General features: G+C 34.9%; 1 protein-coding gene across 1 annotated transcript in view; it reads left to right on the top strand.

Moving 5' to 3' along the window:
* Nucleotides 1-22,346, top strand: part of Col11a1 (collagen type XI alpha 1 chain) — a 186,192-nt gene that overhangs the window by 110,110 nt on the left and 53,736 nt on the right. Inside the window, exons 36-42 of the mRNA XM_021159058.2 lie at nucleotides 1,291-1,344; nucleotides 6,235-6,288; nucleotides 10,029-10,082; nucleotides 11,251-11,358; nucleotides 11,753-11,842; nucleotides 12,271-12,324; nucleotides 16,680-16,787. Of these exons, the coding sequence (XP_021014717.1) occupies nucleotides 1,291-1,344; nucleotides 6,235-6,288; nucleotides 10,029-10,082; nucleotides 11,251-11,358; nucleotides 11,753-11,842; nucleotides 12,271-12,324; nucleotides 16,680-16,787 (522 nt within the window). The remainder of the gene's footprint in view (nucleotides 1-1,290; nucleotides 1,345-6,234; nucleotides 6,289-10,028; nucleotides 10,083-11,250; nucleotides 11,359-11,752; nucleotides 11,843-12,270; nucleotides 12,325-16,679; nucleotides 16,788-22,346) is intronic.

Here is a 22,346-nt window from a genome sequence, read left to right as displayed (position 1 = left end):
CATGAGACATTTTATGTATACTATGTCCCATTTTGTACATTTCATTTAGGAGATATAATTTTGTGCTTGGCCAGTCCAGGATTAACTTTTACCTATCCATTTTCTCAATTCCAAAACAATCTCTATAACTGGGTGGGCTTTATGCATTTTAGCGATGTGCAAATAAAAATTTGAATAATATAATTATGTATCAAGCTAGGAGTGGTGTTATAAATGCCTACTAGGGTAAAATGTTAATAGGGAAAATTATAAGTTCATCTTATGTTGTGTACTAAAGTGTGTAATGCAGAAAACAGTGCTGACGAAGGACAGAATTGTTGCCCCAGCATGTTTTGTAGAGCTAAGGGTACCGCAATGCTTTAGTAATGATCACATATGATTTCTGTTATCTGTGTATCACTAGAGACAGAACTCTTTTTGAGTGCATTGGAGTTTTCATTTTGGAGATTGACTGAAACTTCTTTTAATCTTCCTCTTTATATAGGCTTGCAACCAATATTAAAAGAATATATACTATGAAACTTCTCATATAGATGGATATGCACTATTGCTTTTGATAATTATTTTTATTTACTTAAAATTTTTCTTTGACAAGTTTCATATAATTGCACAAGGCATACTGTCCACTCTCCCACAGCTCTCCTCCCAGCTTCACCCCACTGCTGTTTACCACCCCATCCTTCTCAAGAATTCCCCTCTCACTTTCATGTCTGTGCTTCCTTTGTCACCCACTGTGAGTAACTAGCATATCTATGGAAAGCTTGGTTTGGAGCTCTCTCTTAGCACCTGTTGGGCTCAGCAGGGCTTACAGTGTGATCATGAATCCCAGTCTTCCAAATTCTCTCAGTAGCCCATAATTCAGTAAGAAGCCACCCCATGAGCCCATCTGTCTTGCATGACTGACTATTGTCAAGGCCAGTATTGTATGTGCCATCTGAGGTGACCATACTTGCTTGCTAATACTTATAAGGTTTGTGAGACTCTACTACCTGTCCATTCTTCCTAGAACCAGATGTATACATCTTGTGTAGGAATATTAGCATTTTAATATGAACTGTAAATATTCACAGTTCTCTTGAGATAAGAACATTAGTGTGGTGTGCAGTTTCTCATAGTTAGAAGTCATTTCAGTTCTTTGTTAGGTTGGCCATACTCATATTGCTGTGCTTTTGTGACTAAGATGAGGAAATTCATTGCTCTAGTGTTTCATCTGATAAAATGAACCACAAAGTATAAAGACATATCGATGAAGATTTATCCTTAAATTCCTCTAATGCTTTTTGTTTTTAGGGCCCTCAAGGACCTCAAGGTCCAGTTGGATTCCCTGGACCAAAAGGCCCCCCTGTAAGTGTAACAGATTCTCTTTTGCTTTATTCAATGATATTTTCATGTTTGATAGTGATAGCTTGCAATTTTAATACCTGCAAAATGTAATTATTATAAAAAATCCTTAAAGTAATTTTGAATTCAAATATTAAAGAGTACGTATTTAGTCTTTTAAGTACACATATGTTTTGAGAACATAATTTAGATGTCTTCTGTTAAAGAGCATATTAAGTAAGAACTTGAGTAGTATAATTGTTGTTTCTCAGTCACTTTTACAATCAACTCATGTATAAAACTGAAAATAATTGTTAAATAGAGTATATATTACATGGTAGCACCTTCCTGTTTTTTTCCATAATCAATGGAATCTTTCATGCTTCTTTAATGAGCACATCCTAAATCTTTCCCAGTGCTGTGTTACTTAAGAGACCACTTAAGATTTATTGTCACAATTTTATTTCTATAATGTACTTGCATTTGAATTTTTCACTAGGTAGATCTGGGTGGCTTGAACTTACTATGTAGTACAGGCTACCTTTTACACAGATTTCTGTCTACTTTTGCCTTCTGAGTGCTAGGATTAATGGCATATGCTACCATGCCAAGCTGTGGTAGGTTCTGAGAAATTTGTATGAAATTTACCTAGTTCAGTGCCTTTTGACTGTTATCACTATTAACAACCCACACAAAGTTATTGAGAATACTTTGTTTTCAGAGATAAATACTTAAAAGACTATCAGGTAGGGTCAGTTTACTTATTTTCTGTCTGTCATTCACTTTCTTAATGTAAATTATCATGATTTATACACCTGCTTGGTTCCGAGGTTATGAAATATATTCTGTCCCCACAAGGAGCAGCACTTTGGACATTGTTGAAGATATAATCTACGTAGATTTTTCTCTCTCTGTCTCAGGAGAGATGTTCTAGTCATGGTCTGACCATGCTGTCTGACCAGGGCTAAAGTTTGTGAACCATTACTATAATCTAGGCTAGATAGTCCTCAGACTTTAATAAACTAGTCTGATAAATTAGTCATCTTGAAATATAAACACAAATGAAATGTTAAATATGGACACATTTTCAAACTTTTTTTGGTAATTAAGGTGGTGTTTTGAGTATGTTTTAAAACTAAACTATTCTGTTTATCATTTTAAATTTGTCAAGAAATAATTTCATATGCCCTCAGAGTTGAAGATTAACTCAAACAGCTGACATTAAAACAGAATGTTTCTACTGCCTCTATGGGAATTACTTTTTTTTTTTTATGGCTGAACAGATTTCTTTTTTTTTAATTAGGTATTTTCTTCATTTACATTTCCAATGCTATCCCAAAAGTCCCCCATACCCTCCCCCCCACTCCCCTACCCACCCACTTCCACTTCTTGGCCCTGGCCTTCTCCTGTACTGAGGCATATAAAGTTTTCAAGACCAATGGGCCTCTCTTTCCACTGATAGATGGGAATTTCTTATGCATTATCTGTATTTTTTTTTTACATGAACAATAAACTCTATATAGTACTTCATGTTAAAGTGAAATCATAGTTCTTAAATTTGTACATGCATATTTTTGTGAGCATTTCATTAAGTATTTTGATATCATGTATTTAGATGGTTTTTCCCAAAATCATTCAATGATATGTATGTTTTTTCATATATATTTATTCATTTGCACTGTTATAAACTGCATCCCTTATAATATAGTCTTGTTGTTAAACAAAGCATTGGACTCATTTTTGTTCCTATGTTTCAGCCTTTTCTTGACGGTGTCTTCAGTAAGCTTTCCATATTGATCAAGCACTCACGCTCTTTACTGCCAGGCATTAGAGATACAGTGAAAATCTTACATTTAACTGTATAGTTTGATTGAAGAGATGTCACCTTAAGCAGAATTATTACATAATATTTTCTGACAAACAAATTTGTAAAGCTTGAAATAAAAGTCTCTGCCATTTTCTGACATTATCGCATAACATTTGGCACTAAAGACTTTTTTTGAAACAGACATGTAGTATTTAAATCGAGAGATAAACTACTCTCCTACAAGTTATTATTTTGCCTTGTATTTAAAAAATTGTGTAGAAACATACAAATATTTGGGGCTTGGGATATTTCATTCAGAATCTGTAAATTTTACACCTATTTTAGGCACTCATTTGTTTTTTTGAGGTTTGCTTTTTGGTTGTTTCCTTCCCTCTCATACTCCCTCTTCCTCCCTCTCTTCTTATTTCCTCTGCCACTCCTCCATCTCTCCTTACATCCCTTCCTTCCTCCTTTACTCTCTCTCTCTCTCCATTCTTTTGTTAGTCCTTTCCTTCAAGATGTGGTCTCAACACTATATGTAGGCTTTACTGGACTCCACTCTTTTCTCCTGTCTCTGTCTCCCAAATATTGAAATTCCAGGATAAGAATCAACTAAATACAGCTGTTCAATGTCAATGTTAGCACATTACTACATAGTTATATAATTTAAGAACCAGTATTAACATTTTTAACTTGGCTATCATGTTGCATGTAAATTTATTTTTAGGAGGATCAAAATTCATTGTCAGTTAGAAGGGAAGAGACACCTTTAAGCACAGAGGCCCAAGAGGAGTATATAAATCTTCATGTAAACTTTAGTCTCTCAACTCCACTGAAGAATCAACCTCTTTTGATATATAATATATTATCTTAAAATCAGTGTTATGAACCTGCTGGGAAATTAGTTGGTTTTATTTTATTGATTAGTAATGTAGAGTCAAAACAGTTATTTCAAATATACTGCATAATTTTGAAATGTGTACTTACTTCAAGGCAAAGCTTGATGATATTGCTCTTTGGCCCATTAACTCTATTCCTTAAACTCTCTAGGAACTCCATTAAAAGCCATGATGTGTTCATTCCAAGACAGAATCATTTAAATCTAAGATCACTATCTCAAAAGATGATCGTTTCGCTAATTTAAATATAATTTGTACCAGTAAGGAGCAAGCTACTTACTGCTTACACTCATAGGCTTATCAAGAAACATGTATAGGTCTCTCACTTATTACTGTGTGCATATTTGATAACATTTTAGTTTCCTGGGAAAGAAGTCATGTATATATATATTATTCTTTATGTAACATCGTATCAGTCTGAAAACTTTATAATGTCTTCAGATTGATAACACATTTCTCCATTTGTGTTAAAACAGTGGTGATACAGAAGGGTTTTAATATGCTGTTTTGCAAAGCTACAACTAGATCAATCTACCAGCAATTAACTATGTGTTTCTGTGCCTCTCTAAGCTGTGGGTAAAGCTGCATATTTCATTACGATACACCTAGTGGCTAATACAGAGGTAACTGATATATACCCTTAAAACAAAATAAAAGTTATTTTACAAAATGTTTGGGCTGTTTATTAACAGCTCCTCATGCTTTGTGCATGTGATTGGCAGTGGAATTATCTTGCTGATCTTAGACACAATAAAAACCATCAGCAAAGCTGGGCGTAGTGGCGCACGCCTTTAATACCAGCACTTGGGAGGCAGAGGCAGACGGATTTCTGAGTTCGAGGCCAGCCTGGTCTACAGAGTGAGTTCCAGGACAGCCAGGGCTACACAGAGAAACCCTGTCTCGAAAAACCAAAAAACAAACAAACAAACAAACAAACAAACAAACAAAAACATCAGCAAGCTTTGATCACATGGACTGTCATTTTAAAATAAAGGTGTGGAGATGGAAGGGATCAGGTAGCAGAAATCGTTTGGAACACTGCCAGAAGCAGCCCTGAAGCATGCCAGCCAGCCATTCTAGTGGTCAATTCAAAGTGGGGTAAAGGTGACCATGAATGTGTTCTTTTCTAAGTCCTAGACTTTTTTTCAAACTGGCTAGATATTAGCAAGTATAAAAATAGACCTTTGAAGATAACATTATCTAAATAACTAACAGAAACAAGGGGTGGTGTGCTAGGCATTAAGATATCTTGATTAAAATGGCTATATATTTCGATTTATTCAGACTAGAGAGAATGTTTTTATGCACCTACTGAGTATATTTTGAAAAGTGAACTGATGTTGAATGGCTTTTGAGGAGTCTAGTCTAAATGCCTTTTGAGAGAATCAGTCAGTCACTATTAAATATTTAGATTGTAGAGTCCTTACAAGCACATTTTAGGAAAAAAAAAATCCTACTTTTCATTGATTCTGCAGTTTTTTAACCTGCAGTTAATTCCTTCATTTCTTTCTTCAGACATAGCAAACAGCTCCCTTTGCAAAAGGCAGTCATGTAGTAAAATTTTTCCTAGCTTTCATTTTACTTCTTAGAGGTATGTAAAAAACTTAACATTTATTCCAGATGACTCTAGAACTGAAAATTGATGGGTATTTTGTTTGTTTGCTTTTTGTTAGTGTTTGCTTTGTTTTTAGTGTACTTAAGACAGTGTGACAGGTGAAATGATTTTGCAATTTAGCATTTCTTCTTCCTTTTGGTCAGAAAGTCGATGACCACTAGAGGACACTAGCTTTCTCTCTTATCCACATTTCAGTTACATGGAATTCAATTGTGAATGGATTTCAAAAATAGAAAACAGGAACAAAAACACATTTTATTGTCAAATCGGATAACTAATGTTTTTACTGAAGTAAAACTACAAAATTATGCTTATATGTTCTTAAAATACAAATGCAAATGAAAAATTTCACTGAAATGCAAAGTGCCCTGTATACAGTTTTACAGAGTTCCCATTGTCTCTGTTTTTCATTTCTGAGGCAATTCACAAGCAAGTGTATATAAAAATCAACTAAATATCACTTTATATAAAAACAAAACCATCAAAATGCGGTTTGCTATATAAAGCAAGATGGTTATCTTAATTGTTACCCTCGGGCTATAACATGGGAGCAGTATTCATGAGACTCAGTTATTTAATGTTTGTTATTCCAGGGCCCTGCTGGGAAAGATGGGCTACCAGGACACCCTGGACAGCGTGGCGAGACTGTAAGTGACTCCAATTTATTATTACTATTATCATCATCATCATCATCATTATTACAATTATTATTATTATTGGATCGAAATTTTCTATGTCTTAGACTACAAAGTTTCAAAAACAGTCTTTTTTTATTATTAAAAGTTAAATTGTGAGTTGAAAATTGGTGAAATAAATCACTTGCTTTATTTTCTCTCTTTCATTTCTTTGGATTGTTTCTCTCTCTCTCTCTCTCTCTCTCTCTCTCATCTATCTTGCTGCTCTTAAGTAGCCTCTCTTTCCTGTTTCTTCTCCTGAGAGTAGGCCATATCTTATCTCTGACTTGTTCTGTTTAATCCATTTCTGATTCAACTCATTGCCTTTCAATTAGATGTCACTTCCAAACACGGCTTCTACACTTACCTTCATTGTTTGGTTTAAAGATGTGTACTGAGGGTTTGTCTATATTTCAGTCAGAGGGATTAAAAGTGTGTTATTCCAGCCAGATCATGTAGACCTAGAAGGTCTATAGATGTGATCACTTGCCAGAGCAGCCATGTTGCTGGATTAAAATTCCTCTATACTTGTTCTCCCAGTGTCCTCCTTCCTTTATGGTTTTTAAAATCTCCATGGAATTCCTTGAGTTCTCAGAGGATGGATTTGAGAGTCCTCCCATTTAGACTCTACATAATGCTTGGCTGTGAGTTTCTACATATTTTCCCATCTGTGGCCACTGAGCCTTTTATTAAAATATTTTCGTGAATTCATAAATAGACCCAAGTGTTGACTTTATCAAGTTCACTTAGAAAACTAGGATGCTTGTTATTATGATTTTATTGTTATTACTAGCATTCTTAAAATGAGCTAATAAACATGATCTCATATTTGAAATACCTTTACAAGATAGCCACCTGGGCCCTTCTACTAAAGTCTGTTCATAGATCCATTCCACCAAAACCTCTCAGTACTCAATGATCTAAGGAAAACATACTATCACAAGTCCTATACATAAAAAAATATGATTCTACCAGACTAAGAGGATGATATGTTGTCTGAAATGGAAATCGTAAGGAAATAATTGACTTGAAACTATGTCTCATGTCTAATAGGAATATGTAGGTAGAAAATTATAATTTGATTTGTATAATCTGTGGGAAATACAACTGTCACCTAATTGAACAGCTTTCCTTATGTTGGAATTCTTGGGTAGATGAAGGTCCCCTGGTGGGCTGCTGTGTTTGTTTATTTCCTTATTTTGTTACTCTTAAACTCCATGTCTATCTAGCTCAGTGGGTTGTTATTCTAATCAGAAATCTTCACTGTTGGCCATGATTTCTTGGAATCAATCACTGGGTCTCATGGTTAGCTAATTTTATTTACTTTACTCAAGGAAACCAGGACACAGACTACCTTTGGCTGTTTTGTAAAGAACCATATTACTGCATTCTGCTAACATTAAAACATGTTTACAATTGGATGCCAGTGCATCATGACAAGGCTAAACTGTTATTAATTTTCTGCAGTGGGAAAAGTTGTTCATCAGGAGAATTCTAATTGCTGTTTTGGTCACCACCTCATAATTCTTGATTTAAGGAGTCTTAGTTTTTACCTGGAATATTTAGTCTAAAATTGGTAAAAGCATATCAAGAAATACATATTGGGACCAAAGAATAAAATTTACCCTTGGAAATGCTATCTCCAGAGATAGAAAATTATTCTCTAAAAATAACACTCACTCAAATCTGTCAAGATACACTTATGCAAATCTTGCAGCCAACAGTTTTATAAAAGTCATGGACCCCCAGAGTATAACTCCAAAGTGTCTTTTGAAGAATCAATAGCTAGAGAATTAATAATTAAAATCCCCCATTTCTAAATGTCATCAAAAGTTACTAAGTTACTAAGTTGATACTGTGTGGAAAGTATATATATATATATATATATATATATATATATATATATATATATGTAATCACCTAGTTGATTAGATTAGCTTGTCTGTGGTGGTGGTGGTTCTAGGTAATGTGGACAACCGAGAGAACTGACTTAAATTCTGAAGTTGTTAAGAAAATAATTGGCGAGCCGGGCGTGGTGGCGCACACCTTTAATCCCAGCACTCGGGAGGCAGAGGCAGGCGGATTTCTGAGTTCGAGGCCAGCCTGGTCTACAAAGTGAGTTCCAGGACAGCCAGAGCTATACAGAGAAACCCTGTCTCGAAAAAAACCAAAAAAAAAAAAAAAAAAAAAAAAAAGAAAATAAAATAATTGGCTATAGCTTGGATGTCTCAATAGGGCAATCTAGATAAGGTTGTATGTTCAATACTCACAAGATGGACCAGAATCTCCCCATGAGCACTGAGGGAAGCCTATGAACTGAAGGACCTTTATTTTAAAAATTATTATCCAAAGCATCCATGTATCATACAGAAAAATGGCTGGAGAATCACAGTCAGGAATCTCTCTCCATGTTGAGATGAAATGTCTCCAGACATTATTGGTAATGTTCGATTGAGGCCTCTCAGTATAGATCAGGGTTCAGAACACATCAGCAATTTATAGTATGGGGCAGATGTTAGAGTTTATTGGTATGGTGTGTATAATTGCATTAGTAGAGGTTATTGACATAATCCATGGAGTATTATGTATATGTGCATACATATATACATTTATATGTGCACATATATTGTATGCATATTAATTCATGTGATATACAAACATGTAAATATGTATTTTTATGGGCACGCACATAGTAGATAGTCTGATCATTGATTTTCAAACTCACCAGTTGCTTCAATGTGATAACTAGAAAATATTAAATACATTCTCTGATAATATTCTTCAGAATGACTTAGTCTTACTATTGAGAGTTTAGGGCAAGTAGAAGGTCTCATGGTCTTAAGTCAGTTTTTAAAAAGGAACCATGTACTTCCTTTCCCTGTAATATAAACTGCAATAATAAAAGTTCAGACTCATTTACTTACCTATATTTTTGTTGTAAATAATTCAATCATAATCTTCCTTAAGTTGTGGTACAAAAGAAGAATGACCAATTTCTTTTTGTTTCTGCTTGTTTGTTCATACTCTTTCTATATTTTACTGATTGAAAGCATTGCAAACACTATTTCCTTTTATTTGGAAAATTTCTCCCTCCAGTTTTCTTTTAGTTTTTTTTTTCTTCTTCTCCTTTTTTTTTCTGTACATGTTTCCCCAACTTTCAAATGCAGATTATATGGCTTTAGAAAGAAATGTATCATGAACAAATCATATAGGAAAAATAATCTATGAACCTGGAGAAATGTATATCCTAGACCTTATTCCCAAAAGCTGATATATTGAACATTGCTCACCAGTCACATCAACCAGCTCATATTTATTGATTGGATTATTTGAAAACTGTAAGAAATAATACTGTTAATGCTAAATACATTTTACATATCATCTATAAACATTGCTTATTTAAATTTCCATATATTGCTGGATGTGATACAGCAGTGATAAAAATGGTTTTCTTCCATCTCTCTTTTATAGCCAGGGTTTTATTTTATTGAAATAAACACTAATTATTTACTAATTGTACTTTGATGTAAAAATGAAAAGTGAATATTTTGGACATTTATAGAAATAAATACAGTGTCTCATGACATTTGAAATTAATAATTTTTAGTCCAAATGAGACTTTTGTTTAACATGTTATTTAATTATTTTGCAGATTTTTGATTTTTTGCTTTATTCTATGTATAGCTTTTATACATTGTACTTTACTTTCTTAGGGATTTCAAGGCAAGACAGGTCCCCCTGGACCAGGAGGTGTGGTAGGACCACAGGTATGTCTCCTCATTATCCTAGTAATTTTTTTTTAAATCTCTAGTAAGCTGACTTAAATGTTTGAAAATGTAACAAATAATTTATATTTATTATTATTATTAATTAGTTTAAAACAATTTCTCAAGACATACAAATTGGCTTTGTACTCATTATATAGGTAAGAATGACTTTGGGAAAATGTGTTCATATTAATAAGTTAAAGAGTTTCCATAATTACAGATAAGGGAATTTAGATGTGGAAATATCAAAAAGTGGAGACGTGTTGTTTTCTTTTCACAAATCAAAAACAAAAATCATATTGTATTTTGGGAATGTTATCCCACAAGCAACCACAATAATGTGTTCTGATTTTTAACAGTCTCAGCTGCTAGAATTTTTCTCAGTATGTCGTAAATTATTTAATTATGTTTAAAGTTTAAAGTGTTCATTTTGCTTTGGCAACAGAGGGCAGCTGGCCACCATTTCCTCTATACACTGAAAGCTTTTCTTACCCCAGTTTTACAGGACAAATAGATGACCTAGAATTTCCCCTCAGCATTTCCTGTAACTTCAGGCAGCTGGCTTTTTAGTATAGTTTCAAGGGCAAACTCATGGACTGGACTTGAAGATCCCTTACTGTCCCACCTTAGACTTGGTCAAATGAATTTGAATTAACTATTTGTAAGAGGATGCTTGTGTCAATGAAATTTCAAAGACAACTGCTTCATTTGCTTGAGATCCCAAGGGACACTGAGCTATTAGAAAGCAGCAAGTGATCTCTTGAGTACGTATGCTCTGGAGTGGCATCAATGTCTCTATATTGTAAAGTTCATTTGATACCTCATATCAAAAGAGGAATATGATGAAACTGTCATTTATAGTACCATGTTTTAAAGAGTAACCCAGCTAGCCTCCCTGTCAAGTGATTCTAGTATTGGAAAAAGAAATTATCCTTGCATACTACATATAGTTCCCTAGCACATCTGGCTATTCTCACCAAGGCTACAGTAAGCTTTTCAAACATTTGCCAGATACACTCCTTTCGTTATGTTCTAGCAGGTGTTCTGTTGCCCATCACAAAAATAAAGGAAAATGATTTCATGAAGGAGAGTAATCTTTGAGTTTGCTGTCTATTTATTTGCCCCAAATGAATGGACACTGTAATATGGCTTTGCTTGTTTGATTTAGGGACCAACTGGTGAGACTGGTCCTATAGGTGAACGTGGCCATCCTGGCCCTCCTGGTCCTCCTGGCGAGCAAGGACTTCCTGGTGCTGCAGGGAAAGAAGGTGCAAAGGTAAAACAAGCTCAAGGCCATTCTCTGACTCAAAGCTTCGGTGGACTGCCTGTCATTTCCCATGGGAGTCCTGTGCTTTTCCATAGTATTCAACATCAACGCAGCATTCCATGGAGAAATTTAGTGTAAACTTATTCTTATTTAAAGATGTAACTAAATAATAACTCAAGAATCATTTCACCGACCGTAATGCCACCGTTTTGTGTATACTCTTACATCTGGGTATCACTGTTTATTTTAATATGCATGAGACTCCTAATGACAGCCTTTTAAATATATGACATCCAAGTTCTACTTTCACATTTTCTTTAATTAACTGTAGAAGATAATGGTTTTGTTCATAGAAACCTGTGTAGAAATTACACTTTGCACATATATGTATGATATCTCTCAGGGTGATCCTGGTCCTCAAGGTATCTCAGGGAAAGATGGACCAGCAGGAATACGCGGTTTCCCCGGTGAAAGAGGCCTTCCTGGAGCCCAGGTAAAGTCAAGGCATAGGTCAAGCATATAGATAAAGCTTTTGCTCAGAATCTTTTTATCTCTGAGCTTAGCAAATAAGGATATATATATATATATATATACATAATATATATTTATTATGATATACATATATATCATAATCTTTTAAGAAATTTATTTTTTTACATTAAAGATTGTATTCCCCACCCCACCCCATCTACCCTCAGACTGTTCCACATCCCATACCTCCTCCCCATCCCCTGTCTCCACGAGGATGTCCACACCCCTCACCCCAACCCCACCTGACATCTAAACTCCCTGGGGCCTCATGTACATACCCCTCATGTGTTTGTTTCAGAAAATATGTAATTTCCATTTGGTCAGTCTTACATTACCTCCTTATCATGAATTCACATGGATTCAATGGTGTTGTGTTTTCACTTTTTTCAGGGCGCACCTGGGCTAAAAGGAGGAGAAGGTCCCCAGGGCCCACAGGGTCCAGTTGTAAGTATGAAGATAATAGATAGCCATGTTGTCCATATTTGCACATTACAGCTCCTCTGCCATCATTCTCATTCTGTGATCCCACATGGTGTGGGGAAGAGAAAATAAACAGGTGTCCATCAAAGCAGTCAGTGCCTGTTTTCTGCTAACTGCAGGCACTGATGAGTGCTGAGGCAGAAGGATGAAGGAGTTTGGAGGAATTTGCTCTGGCAGGAGATAAGGAACTATCTTACCTCTTTACAACATAAATCAGAATTGTAAGCAAAAGAAAGCCATCAACAGAAAAAAAAAACAAAAACAAAAACAAAACCCTGGAGAGGTTATGGTTTGAATTTGTCATCTTATTCAGTCTCTCATTTAGTAATTAATTATAAAATAACCTTCAATTTCATATACATTATATTCAGTATGATTTATGTACTCCATGAGACTTGAATTTTTAAGTGATAAAGAATATCAAGAAAAAAATGAAAAGATGTTATTTCATGGGCTAATAGTGACTTTGCACAGCTCTGTCACATTATGAAATAATAGGCTGTGAGCACGTGCCAGTTTAGCTTCCCTTGTATTCCTGAACATGTGTGTAAACTGCAGAGAAACAGAGTGCAGAGCTCACGTTTTTAAGGCCACCTTTGATTTCCACAATGCTCTGAAGCATCACCATAGCACACAAGATGCCATATTTAGAAGCCTATTTTCATTTTATCTTCTTTCTCCTACTTAAGCCGTGTTAATCATCTTCACAGTACTTTATCTTCATTTCTACCATCATTTTCTTTGCTTAGTCCTTTTATTCTCTTCCTGACAATGTTTTAACTTTTCTCCTCAACTCAATTCATTTTGCTACCTATCCTCCAACAGTTCATTTCCCAATATTAGTATATATGAGTTTCACATACTTCTTTAACTATGCCATTATCTTATTGAACCACACTTGGGGGGGTTCTATATTGCCTTCAGAATCAACCTAATGATTATGGTTGACAAATCCTCTTCATAATGTGATTCTAGTAACAATGACATACCTATATCATTATTCGTATTGTCCTTTGATTCTCAGCCATGTGATATCTTTGAGAATATTATACAACTGTAAGTCACTAACCTATTACTCAGCTCCATTGTACCTTCTTGTGGTCTCTGAAGTCATCATTGGACACATAATCACAAAGCCAGAGCATGCATGCATGCACGTGAACGCGCGCGCGCACACACACACACACACACACACACATGATTAAAGGCATAAGTCTTTAAAACTGGTATTTTAAATGAGAAGGCTGGCAAAAGCCATTCCCCCTTGTTTTTAACTAATTTAATAATTATATATTATTTTATTTATTAATTCAGGGCTTGTTATTCTGAGAGTGATAGAATTTTCTTCATATGTACAAAGCAAACATATGACAGGAAGCAGACTGGAAGTTCATGAAGTGTGTTTCTAACATTTTCCAACCTTAATATTTTGAATTCTAACTTCTCCTTTGTGAATTATTTCTCCTTGTCATTTCTTCAATAGCTTTTACATGTCTCTGTCATAACTTTTTTTGTCTCATTTTCTTTTATTTAATTGGATATTTTCTTTACATTTAGAATGTTTTCCCCTTTCCAGGTCTCCCCTTTGGAAACCCCCTATTCCATCTCCCATGCCACTGCTTCTATGAGGGTGTTCTCCCACCCACCCACTCCTGCCTTCTTGCCCTGGCATTCCCCTACACTAGGGCATCAAACACCCTCAGGTCTAAGAGCCGCTCCTCTCAGATGTTCAACACCTATTTATTCTGTTGCATTTTGTTTATTTTTCAGATAAGAGAATAGAGATTTTAGAATAATGGCCCCAATGATCTTTAGCCATTTGTTCCACTTTGTTCTTAAGAACGAAGCTGTGACACCCAAGGAATATCAGTCTATAAGGGAAAAATAGTGCATGAAAGAGTAAAACCTTTGAGTTAATCACTCAAGGTTTATACTACAAATTCTAATAATGTTTGATATTTCATCTAGACCTTTATTTTATGTGATTTAAAGTGTGTTGTTAGGAGGGTTTAATGACTTCCTAGTATTGTAAGGGAGGTCAACTTGTTCATCATCAAAAGATAGCAATTCAGTTTTATATTTCCTCTCTATATAGTTTTGGATCATAAGAACTTGCTTGTGTTTGTTTTTCCTCAGTGGGCCTCATTTACACTGAATGCTAATGAGATGACTTGTCTGATTTCTACTTTCATATGATTTACAAAACCTCCCTTGACTATGAAACAAACAATGAAAGTAACTGAAAGTAATTCTTTAGTGTCTTCTTTTGTGCCAAAGTTAGAGAAACAGCCCCATTTTCACTAGTCCAAGTATACACCCCAGTGCTGGAGTTTCTTGTTTTGTTACCATTACAAGAGTTATAGGAAGATGTAGTAGTATGTAAAGGACGGGTTGTACCAACAGGGTAAAGACAGCATAGAAGTAAGCATTTTAGTAGAAGGTTTAAAGATCAGAAAGTGTTAAAGCATATTCTCTAAAATTAAGGAACATGAAAATCCAGTCACTATAGAGGTTAATATCTATCTAGTATGCAGCTTTGTTCATAGGCATCAAAAAGAGAAGTAACATAGGCAAATCTTTTAAACTGCATGGACCATGGCTATCTGAATCAAAAATACAAAAATGATAGTTCTGTAGGTTTACTTTAATTTTTTTTTTTTTTTAGAAATTGCCATTGCTGTCAAAACTCAAGGATATAATAATGCTTTGTAGAATATACTGTCCTCTAGCTATCAACATGACCTTAGTGGCACAATAGAACCTGTAGAAGTTTTTAATGACTTCCATCAACTTTCAGTTTTGTTACTACTTAATGTTATGTATATCTTTTAAGTGTAGAGATGATTGGGCATATGTATCTAAGATCAATTGTATTCCTACTGTCAGATAAGCATTTCCTAACGAGCTTTAGGTACATCACAAGACTTAACATTTCATGAGATGGATCACAGGCTATTTCTGTTCCTGTTTTATTGGTGAGAAAATGAGCCTAAAACAATTGAGTCAAGATCAGAAAACTCTGGTTGCAGGGCTGGAAAGAGAAGGAACACACGACTAATTGGTACATTTATTTATGGCAAGCTTCATTGTGCCAGTAGCTACCAAAAGGGCTTGGTCATTGCAAAAAAATTTGAGCACTAAAAGATTAACCTGCATATACATAATTGTTTTGTTCATATAATGATTTAACTTACTACACAGAGTAATTATATTTACTATGTACACGCTCAAAAGTTTTTATCAATACAAATATCTACGGTTTATGAAAAATATTAAGTTTGAAGATGAGTTTCTCAAAGCTGTTTCCTAGTGTCCTCCCTTTGTACTTGTTGTGAGTTTATAAACAGGACCTTCTTCTGAAATTGAGATGAAACTAAATAAAAGAGAATACTTCAATGTTGTTAAATTAGAAAGTTTTATTTGTTCAAGGCTGTTCTGAGACTATTTAATATTTTCAACTTTGCTATACATCATTTGTTTAATCAATAGGTACCATCAGAGATTTTCACTTTGCATTTATTTGTAGATAAAGTAAAATCGATGTTGAACATTCAATTATTGCAGATAGCCAGGCTTAGAAAATTTCTGTAATAACTAATAGGAAAAAATGGATTGGTGTTGTACATTAGGGCACAGGTATATTATGAAAATCCCATTGTCTTGTCTTCCCATCATTTGTTTTAATCCTGATGAGATCTGACAAGATCATGATAAATATTTTAACTATAGAAAAGCAATATATTTTGTTATTAATTTTAATGCAGCCTCCAAAGGGAAGATAATATTCTGAAATTTAATCTTAAGAATGCTTTAAGGCAGAAAGTAAAGTATTTTGCTTTCTAATCATAATATATAACATCTACACACTCTGCACAATCCTTAGATTCAAATCAGCATTCTATCTCTTCTTGAGATACATGACAAATTTATGTAATATTTAAGTTAATTTTAAATATTACGCATACTTTACTTTCAACAAACACATTTTTCCAAAATAAAAGCTACAAGCACATGCTAGTCATAATACATCCAAGTAAATCTTGCTTCTTTTTATTTTATAAGGAACCTACATATTAAGTTAATGTTTAGGGTACCTTTCAATTCCTTGAAAAATTTAAATATCAGCATCTCTTCTTAATATAGGATTTAGGATTTAGCCCAGCATATGGTTGGTATATCTACTTCCAAGTTCTCAAAATTCTTTCAAATTTAGCTTGATTTTTTTTAGTAGATTATATTTTTATTGTTTAGTAAGATATTCTCATGGCAGTATTTGTTTTCAGTATTAATGACAAGATATCCTTGTTCTCATGTTCTAGGGCTCTCCTGGAGAGCGAGGTTCAGCAGGCACAGCAGGCCCAATTGGTTTGCCAGGACGTCCAGGCCCCCAGGGTCCTCCTGGCCCAGCTGGAGAAAAAGGTGCTCCTGTAAGTAAGGCTGAGGGAAAAATATACGACACTGCCAACCTGCACACATGATTACTTTTTATTCGAGAATATTAGCTCTTCACACCTCAGTGCATTCTCCCTGCAGATGTGCCTGGCATAGGAAGACAGCTCCTTGTATTCTTACAATAGAGAAACTTTGAAATTCAATTAGATGAGATGGCATTTCCCCACAAGTTATGAAGCCCTTATATCTGTGAGGGAGTGGAATGTTATTAATGTAAAAGGCTTCTAATTTTGCTCATTTAAAAGGGAAAATGGGAGTTTTGATTAAATTTATATACCTTGCTGCTTTATATTAGAAAAATGTGAACTTTTTATACCTCTTGAAACACGAACTTCATCTCCAGTGTTTTCATAGTTAATAAATGTACCCTCAGGGCATATTTGAGCTTCTCATGGAAGCCGAGTTCTGCTCTGTGGTAACTGAGATAGGAAATATCTGGTTATTGCATATTATAGTTATTGGATTTAAAATGTTTGTATATCAATTATTATGGACCTTAGTTTAATAGTTTGTCTCTTTCATTTCTGTCTTTGTTGCAATCATACTGAATTTTAAAAAGCATATTCTCATTGTTTAGGATAAATGCAGAAAGTAATTAAATCAGTATAGATTAAAAGGTGTGAAGATGCACATAAATATAGTTTTATACTTTTCCTTGTAAGGTGTGGGATACACATTGAGTTTAAACTTGTAATTCAAAATTTTACTGCTCTTTAATTACTGTCTTTGGCTTTAGAAATGGAATTATATTCATTGTCCACATATTTTTCTTTAATCATCCTGCCCTGATATTTAAGTGTTTCAGTTTTTTCAGTCCTGAGACAGAATACTACACTTGATAATTCAATATGAACAGTAATATACTGAGTGCTGATGTGGAAACTAAGAAATACAAAATGAAGAGTATCAGGAAACCCTTGTTTTATACTTACCTGTGACAATGAAAGACTAAGAGAGAGTGGAATAATCCCTTTTTATATTTATTTACTTTTTGAATAATCAATTACTAATACCATTCATTTATCTTTGTTCTTATGGAATGATCACCTTCATTAGGCCCCACCTCCTAATCATTGCATAGACAGTGACATATTCAATATATTTTGGGGAGATCACTTTCAAACCATGTTAGTCCTGCTATTTTAGTTGCAATTTATTCAGAAAATTAGAATAGTACCTTTACACTGTTGGATATAATTGTTGCTTTGAAGCGAAGCCATATTGTAGATTTGTGCTGAGAAATTTTCTAAGGCTGTATGTCTTACACTGTATGGTTCACTGGGAAGAGATAGAGGAAAATGGGCTCAATGTCTTAGATTCTACTTAATTGAAAAATGTTGGCCATACATAAATTGTGCAATGAAGGACGAATATAGATAAAAGGGACTTCATTGTACTTTGTATAAATTGAAAATATAAGTTCTATGAGGATAATGTATTCAGTCCTTTGATTTAAATTGAATACATATTTGATTTATAAACTAAAATAGTAAATCAAATACCAAAGTCAAAAGCACTGTCAGTTATTTTAAAATTTAATTTTGAGAGACTAATGAAAAATATTTAAGTAGAATAAGGTTCTATAAGTCTTGACAGTTGGTGATATCCTAGCTAACAGACCATGAAATCCTTGCTCAGTTAGGCTCTCTCATTTTTTCACACCTGGAGCTATGGGTATTCATATTATTGTACTTCAGTACTGAGGAAAACTAACTGGTAGCTACTGAATTAAGTCATATCTTAAGGAAGATTGTCGGCTCTGGTGGTGTAAACTACCCACAGATGTTGTGGAAAAGTCTTCCAAGATCATGTGGAAATGTTAGCCAAAATGTTCACTACATTTTCTGTTTTCCTACATTCAAGTAACAGTTTTGGCCTGAGTTAAAAATTTTGAGCTCTCTGAAAATACAGATTTACATGGAGTGAAAGATGAGAGAGATTGTGTAGAACTCAAGTGTGTAGTTTATGCCCACTCACAACCACTCAGCATTCTGAAAGAAAAATAAACTAAAAATTTTGGAAAATACAAAACTGTACAGAATACCTACTGATGATGATAATTATGGCTGGAAAAGGACCTCCAACTTATCAGTCCAATGAGAATCCTTGGGAGGTGGGATTGGAAACGAAAGGCCAAACCTCATTCAATTTATCCATGTGGAGAAATATTTTGATTGGGAAACTTATTCTTAAAGAAAATTATGATTTCCGTAGGTGAGTGGTGCCTCTTTGGATTATAGACATAGAACTCTGTTAATTATGTATCTTTTGATCATACAGTTGTAGTAATGTGATATGAAAAAAAGGCCATCTGAAACAATGTGATGTCAATGCTTAATTAACTAAAAGAAATTAGGCAATAGAAGTCAGGGATTTCAAGGAAAATCAGTTCCAAATACTTTTTCTGTAATAGAAGTATTTGTTTGTTTGACTGTAGAATGATGAGGGCCAGATTATAAACCTGGGTTGCTATTTAGAATAATAGGATTAGAACCAAAGCATTCCATTTACATGTGATGCAGTCCTGGGAGAGAACAGAGATCCAGACTCAAACTGGAGAGAACCAGCATGGATAGGAGTTGTGAAATATCCCTTGAAAAAAGAGTAAAATAGATTAAGTGATTATAAATCATGACATATGCAAGAGACAAGGAAGAGTACGTTTGTTGAATGTTTCAAAAGACAAAGAACAATGAAAGTGGAATACAGAATCAAGCTTGTATTTGAAATATTAGACAGTTACACCCTTGAATGAAGGAAAGTGCACTTTTAAGGTATATAGCCTGTGCATGTGGGTTACCTCATATTTGCCATGAAGCTCAAAGAAGGATGCACTACCTAAAGGAACAAGTAGGGGTGTGTAGAATTCCTCTCATATTATCATACCATGAACACATTTCTATATTTCACAATTAAAATAAAATAAAATGAAAAATGAATATATTAAAGACAACAGTGCATAAAAGCTGCAAAATTTGAAGTTGAATAGGCTTCTGACTTCCAGCCAAGCAGAACCGAGTTGAGAGCTCAGCTCTCTCATTTATTTAGTTCATGATTAAATTCTTTTTTTAAAATTAGATATGCTCTTTATTTACATTTCAAATGTTATCCCCTTTCCTGTTTTCCCCTCTGAAAATCCCCTATTCCCTATCCTCTCCCCCTGCTCTCCAACCCTCCCACTCCCCTTCCTGGTCCTGGCCTTCCCCTATACTGGGGCATAGAACCTTCACAGGACCTAGGGCCTCTCTTCCCATTGATGAACAACTAGGCCATCCTCAGCTACATATAAAGCTAGAGCCACAAGTTCCACCATGTGTTTTCTTTGTTTGGTGGTTTAGTTCCAAGGAGCTCTGGGGGTACTGGTTAGTTCATATTGATGTTCCACCTATGGGGCTTCAGACCCCTTCAGCTCTTTGGATACTTTCTATAGCTCCTTCATTGGGGACCTTGTGCTCCATCTAATGGATGATTGTGAGCATCAACTTCTGTATATGCCAGGCACTGGCAGAACCCTCAGGAGACAGTTATATCAGGCTCCTGTCAGCAAGCTCTTGTTGGCATCTGCCATAGTGTCTTGGTTTAGTGGTTGTTTATAGGATGGATCCCCAAGTGGGGCAGTATCTGGATGGTCGTTCCTTCAGTCTTTGCTCTGAACTTTGTCTCTAAGTCCTTCCATGGGTATTTTGTTCCCCTTTCTAAGAAGGATTCTGAGCTTCTGGGCCAATAACCACCTATCAGTGAGTGCATATCAGGTGTGTTCTTTTTTTATTGGGTTACCTCACTTAGGATGATATCCTCCAGATTCATCCATTTGTCTAAAATTTTCATAAATTCATTGTTTTTAATAGCTGAGTAGTATGCCATTGTGTAAATGACCACATGTTCTGAATCCATTCCTCTGTTGAGGGACATCTGGGTTCTTTTCAGCTTCTGGCTATTATAAATAAGGCTGCTATGAACAAAGGAGCATGTGTTCCTATTACGTGTTGGAGCAACTTCTGGGTATATGCTCAGGAGTGGTATTGCTGGATCTTCCAGTAGAACTATGTCCAATTTTTTGAGGAACTGTCAAACTTATTTCCAGAGTGGTTGTACCAGCTTGCAGTCCCAACAGCAACGGAGGAGCGTTCCTCTTTCTCCCCATCCTTGCCAGCATCTGCTGTCACCTGAATTTTTAATCTTAGCCAATCTGAATGGTGTGAGGTGGAATCTCATGGTTGTTCTTAAGTTCAGTGCCTACTTCCCCATGTCTGAAAATAAGACAGTCATAGGAGTCTGAGGATTGTGCGCAGTTACAGCTCTGAAGCATCATAGGGAATTGTGATATGTTCACTACAGTTGTTATCATCATGTGAAACAGACTGTGATAAAAAGAGATTAGGCAATGACCATTGACTTACACTTGAGAGCTCTTGAGAGAGGAGAGATAAATTCGAAGAATTGTGATATTAGTAGAATTGTATAAAGTTAACTATGAAGCAGTAACAGTTAGGTTTTTAGTGAAAGCATTTTGTTCCTCTTACCATTAGATGTCTTCAGCTCCCTGTAGGAAATAGGTCAAGGCACTTTCTTATTATTTTTCCTATTTTTGTCATAAAATACTCAAACAAAAGCAACTTTTAGGACAAAGTGTTTATTTTAGCTCACAGTTCAAGGTACCCACAATCTGTGTGAAAATCAAGGTTGGAAGAGTTTGAGGCAGCTGATCACTTTGCATGTCTGTTAAAGCAGAGAGCAAAAGATGAATGAGTACTTAATGCTTGGTGACCATTCTCAGTCTTATGACAGTTATGTGGCCCTGGGTTTGATATCTACCTCCCTGAAACTATTGTTTTATGGAGATAACTGGAGAAAAAAATCAATAAACATACCTATTATAAAGGGACAGGAGACTGGGAGATCAGTGTGTGACACAGAGGTAAGACAAGCACCTGTAGCTTCCCAGTTAATGCAACAAAACAAAAACTAAGTACAATCAAGAACATTGCTTTCTGCAAAACTAATGGAAATGCTAGTACTGAGCAATACATTGTTTTAAAACTCAAATCATACTTTTCATGGTTGTAGAGGTTGCTTTTATCAGCAAATAGTAATTTTCACTGTACATAAATTTCCAAATAGAAAAAATGGTGCTACTCTCAAAGAGGCACAAAAATGAAGAAAAAAGAGACACTCAACACATGTTGTTTGCTGTCAGGAAAAGAAGATATGAATTAAAATATCTCACCTCATAGAATCTATAAGACACTTGTAAAAATGGGAACTAGGTGCATCCTATGATAAAATTTTATGTGTGTTTGAGTCTAATATCATTAGTGCTAGGAAGACAAGGTATAGGTTTAGAGTGTTTCCAGAGACCATAGACATCTGATTTGCAACTATTTGTTTGGGAAAAAAATATTTTGTTAAAGTATTTATTTTCTCAGTTGCATCTAATAAATTTTATAGAGTGGAGCCAGAGACTGATAAATTATTAAAAAGGACATAAGTTTTCCTGGCATTATTAGTTACCTACAGAGGAAACTTCATTGTTT

The sequence above is a fragment of the Mus caroli genome, unplaced genomic scaffold, assembly GCF_978045245.1.
Source record: "Mus caroli unplaced genomic scaffold, Mus_caroli_1 scaffold_3, whole genome shotgun sequence".
In the NCBI taxonomy this organism is placed as follows: Eukaryota; Metazoa; Chordata; class Mammalia; order Rodentia; family Muridae; genus Mus; species Mus caroli.
The sequence above is the reverse complement of the archived record's forward strand: the minus strand, read 5'-3'. Positions and strand labels throughout refer to the sequence as shown.